The sequence below is a fragment of the Palaemon carinicauda genome, chromosome 22 (assembly GCF_036898095.1).
Source record: "Palaemon carinicauda isolate YSFRI2023 chromosome 22, ASM3689809v2, whole genome shotgun sequence".
NCBI lineage: Eukaryota > Metazoa > Arthropoda > Malacostraca > Decapoda > Palaemonidae > Palaemon > Palaemon carinicauda.
Window position 1 is genome coordinate 31,343,070 of NC_090746.1, and position 7,759 is coordinate 31,350,828.

Genomic DNA, 7,759 nt, shown 5'->3' on the forward strand with positions numbered 1-7,759 from the left:
GTTTACATTTCTTTCAATACTTTTATCACCAACACATTTTGCAAAATTTTGTAGACAGGGTTTAACAATATCTTCACCTTCAGAGAAAGGCTTATGTTTTTTAGCCAACACAAAAGCAATTTCGTAGGATGCTTCGAGCATTGCCAGACTTTCACAACCTCTCATAACAAGGAGATTTCGCCTCTTTTGCATATCCTCTTTTTTCTTGACCACATATTCTTTCCGTAACACAGATCCAGGCACTAACTTCTGTCTTTCTTCTATTTGAAGTTGGTGTTTCTTATAGTGCCTGCTAAGATCATGTCTTCTGTTATCTGAGAGAGTGCTTTCACAAACAATACACATTGATTTTCCTGAAGGACTCGCAATGAATAAGAATTCATTTTCCCACAGTTTATTAAACTGACGTTTGCTATCACTTTCTGCTTTTCTTTTGCACATGTTCTTTTTCACTGTGATAGGCAAACCACCTACACAAAAAAAAATCTATTTCAACTTGGTGTTTCTTATAGTGCCTGCTAAGATCATGTCTTCTGTTATCTCAGAGAGTGCTTTCACAAACAATACACATTGATTTTCCTAAAGGACTCGCAATGAATAAGAATTCATTTTCCCTCAGTTTATTAAACTGACGTTTGCTATCACTTCATGTTCTTTTTCACTGTGATAGGCAAACCACCTACAGAAAAAAAAGTTAAACTTATTGAATGTTCAAAAAGAGATGATTTCTCTATAAATCATCGAATCGAAAACAAATAATTTCATTGAGAGAGAGAAGGGGGGAAAGGGAACCTTCATGAAGATATAATGATTATTGTTATTATCGCCACAAACTGCGCAGAGAAGGCTCTTATACAATACATACAAAAATAGACATGATAATATACAAACGATGTGCTTGAAAATGTATGATTCATCAGATACAACAATATTTCTAAGTTTCGAAAATGCAAAAGTTCAGTTATTCACCTACGCTGAATTACGAATCCATCAGGCAAACACTCCAAGTGTCAACTCTAAACTGGCTCGTATTTTTTTGTATTGTGCCATATGGCAACCAGTGCTATTGCTTGACGATTCAACGCCAGACAAGTATAATACGTGCGCATTTATGGAACAACTCCTGTACAAATGTCCTGGTTATTAATTGCTGTTTAGGTGTTCACGCAACTTTTTAGGGTATTTCAGTTCAGGTATATAATGATGACGCATGATTGTCTAAAGAAGATGACTAATAGATACACACGGAACAATAACATCCAATGAAAATTATTTCTGTTTTAGATTAGAACAAATCTCAGTAATACTCACTTCTAGCTATAAGTTAATTAAATTCTAAATGTATTTATTTCCTGAAATCAGTATTATCATTATTTTTCTTTTTTTATGAACAGGTATTTTTTTTTCTTTTATTATCTCTGGGGTTTAGTGCGCCACTCGTAATCGTGCAATGCGCCACTGTTGGCACATGCGCCATAGGTTGGCCACCCCTGGGCCGCTATATGGTACAGGAAGTTAGTGAGTATGGAGACAGTAACAGAGTAGGAGTTTTGGCATTGCTAGTGAGAATAAAGATCTATGAGCCAGTAGTAGTACCTACAATGTTTGGAGTGTAATAAAAGAAATGAAAGAATTAGATAGTATACAGTGCAAAATTATGAAAGGAATGTTTGAACAGGTTGGTACCACACGACACTGGGGGCTAATAGCAGAAACAAGAATATGGCCAGTTGAAAATAGAATTGAGTATAAAAAGGTGATGCTATTTCATTACATCATAACATCAGATGACAAACAGCTAGTTGAGGAGGTTGTGGAAGATCAAATAGGAAAACCATATGGGAAATGGGGAAAAAATTGAAGAAGTAAGAAAATATAAAAAGCAAGAACTCAAAAAGAAATAAAAAGTAAAGTGGTAAATGAAATTAAAAGAAAAATAGAAGAAAAGAAAGCAGCGATGACCAAACTGAGCTTTGTGAATAGTAATGGTAGAAGAGATTACTTAGGAGAACTTAACACTAATGAGGCCGTAATACTTATGAAAACAAGGTTAAATATGCTAGAATTAAAAGAAAATTATAGAAACAGGAATGATAATGATAGACTTTGTGTGTTGCGTAGGGAGGCAGAGGATACTACTGAGCATATTTTTAACTATTGAATTAAGTAAATTTAGAAATAATAACGTAGACATAATGAATTTAGAAACCTCAACTAAAAAGCTTGTCCGGTATATTAGAAAGGTCCTAGAAGTTAGAAGTAAAAGTATGCAAGCTGTGCTGTCTGTGCAGGAGGTAACTAATGATGATAAATGTTCTGCATATTGCTGCGCTTTGCACCTACTACGCTTCATTTAGTAGTGTGCCCTCAATCACAGAGTTGTGGAGAAAGCAACGAGGAACCTGTAACCTGGAAAGGTCCTGATAAAAAAAAAAAACAGAAAAGAATTGTGGAAAAATAGAAGAAACTATTCAATAAAAGTTAAAAGGTGATGAAAAAATTAAGATTTATAGAAGGAAATGGCCCACAGCCTTATATCAAAGAAATGGATCTGGATATGGCAACCCTTGAAATGAAGACAAGATTATATGTGCTCAGTTCAAAAGCAAAATTCAAATTTTCAAGGGAAAATATACAGACCTTTCTGTGACCTTTGCAAAGAGGAAGAAGATACTACTAAACATTTACTTTCATGCATAAAATTAGGACAGTTAATGAAACTAGATATAAGTGTAGGTACGTTGCAAAACCCTAGCAGGCATCTGGTCGCATTTATAAGTAGGGCAATGGGATTTTGGGGGCTAGTGGCCTTGAGTCATGACAGCCCCCGATCGGAGAAACTGCTCGGTCAATCTGTGTATGTATGTGTGTGGGGGGGGGGAGCAATGCCATTGAAAGAAGAATTTAAAAAGTCCAAACTGACCACAATAGGTTGCCAAAACTGATGATAGCAAATTGTTATCCTAGCTGATTTGAAGATAAAAGGTGTCCCACCTAGAGAAAGGATCACCCCTATACTAATTGATTTACACTGGCTGCCAATTAAAGCGAGAATTGAATTTAAAATATGTACAATACCCCACCATGTTATCAGAACCGGTCGTCCAAAAAACTTAAGAGAATTGCTACATATTGCGCAGCCAACAAATCATGTCGACACGAGAATAGTTACAGATGGCTTCAAACTGTTGGAACCTAGATTTATGTCCACTCTGGGCTCCAGAGTCTAGATATGCGGCCCCGAGACTATATAATAAGTTCCCACGAAAAATTCGAATGATTGAAGACATTAAGGCTTTCAAGAGGAAACTGGAGACTTTCTTATTTCATGAGTCTTTTGACAGTGACGATTTAAAAGTAAATAAACAATATGTGACTTGAAAAGATAAATACTGTGAACGAACAAGGTAAAACGACAGTGGAGGTCCTGTGGAGAGTGGGGTTCCCCTGCTGTATGGGACCGGAAAGCAGCCATCAAAGTAAAAGATTTCGTTAACATAAAAATAAGGACATGAAGTGTTATGGCCTAGTTGAAGAAACACACGTAAATACATGCACATACAGACCTACATATATACATATATAAGCACATACATGCATACAATATATACACATACACACACACACCCACATACATCCCTCGCTCCCAAACGCCTTTGTTTATGGGAGCCACTCTCTTGTAGTCCATGAAGGTGACGCTCTCTTTCATGTTTATCTTCATCTTTGCATTCAAGGTCACTGCCCTCCCCTAAATTAAAGGAGGTCACGACTATATCCACGTTTCTTGAAAACCAAAACCAAGAGATCGAAACCATTAAAGAAAACTTTTTTATTACGACAGTTCCCCCTCATTTGTTCATTGTTTGGTTCCAGATCTCGGAGGATTTAGATATTTGGCGTAATTGCTATATTCATATTTCATTATTCTTAACCAGGATTGGCAATAATTACTACCGTTAAAACACTAATCTATCTATGTTGACATGTTTGCTTTTATATGTATATATCTCAAATAATCGTTTAATGCTTTTCTACTAAATATAATAATATTAGCTACACGGACTCGTTCAGCTTACATTGGCATCATAAATACATGAACAGGAGAAATTTAAATATTGATTTATGGAACTGTGTGGCTTACCAGTAACGATTATAAGATGAACCCTATCTATCAATCAAATGACAATAAAATTACATAGAATTGCTGTTGAAAAGAAATGTTGTCATCGGTCTAATGTAGGCCTAATCTTGAAATTGAAAATAATCTATTCATAGTAATTTTTGTATTTATGAAATATCTGTTAGATTTAATCCTTGAGTTTAAAGGATTCAAGAAGCATCGTGCAAAAGAAAGGTTTAAGATATCTGAGATATCAAATAAATGAATTAATGTAAAGAAATGTATGATAAATTATCTTAAATCAGAAACATTAAGAAAAAATTAGTTTAAAATGCATATGTGCTTAATTTAGATCTTATCTCCATATCCTTTTTTTCCTTGGACTGGTCCCATTCTGTGTATGCATTATTAAAGCATTTTGTATGTTTTTCCTATATTGTTTATTTGGGCATTGGGAGACAAGTTACAGTCAAGAAATACGCCCAGGTCACGAACTATACTAGATATCGGGACTGAGTCGTTATTTGTGTTTATTTGAATATCACCCAAGTTTCTTACGTGGTTTTACTTTCCCACCAACATAAACTCAGTTTTATTCTCATATATATATATATATATATATATATATATATATATATATATATGTATATATATATTTATATATATATATATATATATATATATATATATATATATATATATATATATATATATACACACACACACATATAAAGAGAGAGAGTTATGATCAATGATGAGATCAATTATAATTTCATTAATCTTTTGCATATTATTTCCTTCAAACCTGCAGTTGTCTTATGGAAATATATTGAGGTTATATATCATGAAATGGACAGAACTTTCTTATAAGCATTTCACTGATATTCTTTGATTGGAAGAGATCATTCTCTAGATTACTGCCAAATTGAGACTTGCAACTAAAAAAGAACAGATTACAATACAGTCGTGACCATTCTACATTTCCATCATTATAACAATCACAAAATAAAATTGATAGTCATTCCATACCAGTATTAAGAAGAATTGCATATCAATATATATATATATATATATATATATATATATATATATATATATATATATATATATATATATATATATATATATATATCCTTTTTTTCAAAGTTAAAGTGATGGGGAAGATCATAGAATATCTTTTCCTAGATATAAACTATAGTCATATCCTGACACATTACTGCCAATTGCATTAGTTTTCTATGAAGACATGTAAGTTACTTTCTAAAACTGTTACACTTGAATTTAATTATAGTAAATGTCATTGCAGATTACATAAGTTTTAACTAAAATATAATTAACCTAGAGAGAGAGAGAGAGAGAGAGAGAGAGAGAGAGAGAGAGAGAGAGAGAGAGAGAGAGAGAGAGAGAGAGAGAGAGGGTTTCTAGACATATAATGGCAAACTATCAGTTATCCAAAAAGATATTTCGACTGTAGAAGATCCTGACTATAAACTTATGTTTATAATTACCATGGAGCTACGCAATTGTTTCGAATTAGGGAGTTTGTTTTCAATATATATATATATATATATATATATATATATATATATATATATATATATATATATATATATATATATATATATATATATATATATATATATAGCATCTAATCATCTATTAATTTCATTGGTGGTAAGAACTGAACAGCCTGTTCCTGGTGTATCATACTCATGTAAGATTTATATGAAATCTCAAGCAGACTGAAATGGGGCATGGATCAATCACATTTGTAGGCTTTAATAGTGTTGATCCTGTTGTTCCTTTGAATGAGATTCTAGTCAACATAATTGACAGGCGTAACCTTTATTGTGTGCTAAGGTACCGAGTGAAGGACAAACCGTGGTTCAATGATGATTGTAGACGTGCTTATTTGAGGAAGCAGGAGGCTTATCATCTTTGGGGAGTTAACAGATCAGATTTGACCTGGAATAACTATACTTAGCTTAGATCTTTTGCTCAGAGAGATTATGCTTCAACTGAAAAGGAATACAATATACCATAAAAGAAACCCCTTATGATACAACTCAGGAACATAAGTGGTGGGTACCCTTAAATCTGCACTCTTTAGTGTAGATGCAACAATTCCTCCTTTACTTAAACCAGACGGCTCTGTCACTCACAGTCCAAAGAAAAGGGCAACCCTTTTGGCTGATGTGCTTAACAGTACGCAGAGTAATGAGAAACTTGATCGTCATTCTTGTTTTCCTGAGGCTAAACTAACTAGTTTAGCTTTTCGGTCTCGGGAAAGTAAAGCTCTCCTGATGGACCTTGATGCTTATAGAGGTATAGGCCCAAATGGTATTTTTCCTCTGTTTTTTTATAAAGGCTGCAGATTTATTAGTTCTAAAGTTATCTGTTATTTTGCGCAAGTTAGCGATAATAGGAGCTTTTAGCCCTTGTTGGAGAATCTGTAATGTTACTTCATTATGTAAATGTATTTGTGGTAGCTTAAGTCCAATTGATTACTGCCCAATTTCCATAACTCCCATATTACCTAAATAGATTTGCAAAAGGCAAGCATCTGTTCCCTAGTTTCCAATTTGGCTTTCGTAAAGGCCTTGGAGCGTGTGATGCCCTTCTTACAATCTTCAATGATTGTGGTTAAGAAGTTCGTATGATTGGCCTTGATTTTAGTGACACCTTTGGTCGTGCTAATTATGAGGCCCTTTTTTCAAACTTACAGTTTGGAGTGGGTGGGTCGTTTTTTTAGCTTTATCATAAAAATTTTAAGTAATAGATCGCAAAAAGTTGTTGTTGATGGACACTATAGTGAGTTTAGGAATTTGATATCTGATGTTCCTCAGGGTAGTGTTCTTAGCCCATTATTTTTCATACTGAATACACATGACATGTGGCTTTGCCTAGAAAACAAGCTCGTTGCATTTGCAAATGATGCTACTCTCTTTGCATTAATTCCATCTCCCGAATGTAGATCTGTGGTTGCTAAAATCACTGCATGGTGCAAATAATGGGGCATGAAGTTGAATCCTAACAAAACTCAAAGTATGATTGTACGTAGGACGAGGGCAGTTCCTCCTCAACATCTAGATCTATGCATTGATGATGTTTTTTTTAACTCTTTATGACTTTTAAATTCTTATGTGATTCTCGACAACAAATTTACTTTTGAGAAACATATTAGGTCTGTGTCTTCTTCAATTGCACCAAAAATTGTCTTATTGAGAAAGTCTTTTAAGATTTTCTGGTGATCAATCTATTTTGAAATAGTCTTAATTTTGTTTATTCTACTCTGTTTCGAGTAATGTTTTCCTGTCTTGTCTTCAGCTGCTGATTCTAATCGTAATTTGTTGGATAGAAACTTACAGTCTTTTAAATTTCTAATTCCTAATCGAGATATCAATCTCTGACACCGTTGTTCAATTAGTTCGTTGTGCAAGTTACATAAGATTTTTTTTTTTATATAATTCAGACCGTCTTTTACATTTAGATCTTCTCTGACAGTACCACTCTGTTCGTAATACTAGGAATGCAGTTTATTCTAATAGTCAGGTCTTCTCCATCATGATGCTCAATACTACACGGTATTCTAGAAGTTTCATTCCAGCTATGACCAAGTTGTAGAATGATCTTCTTACT

General features: G+C 33.8%; 1 protein-coding gene across 1 annotated transcript in view; it reads right to left on the reverse strand.

Annotated features, from left to right (window-relative positions):
• The window catches only part of LOC137615839 (zinc finger MYM-type protein 6-like), a 669-nt gene extending 228 nt beyond the window's left edge, over nucleotides 1-441 (reverse strand). The window contains exon 1 of the mRNA XM_068345530.1: nucleotides 1-441. This exon is cut by the window's left edge and continues 228 nt beyond it. Coding sequence (XP_068201631.1) covers nucleotides 1-441 — 441 coding nt within the window.
• Nucleotides 442-7,759: the final 7,318 nt, after the last annotated feature.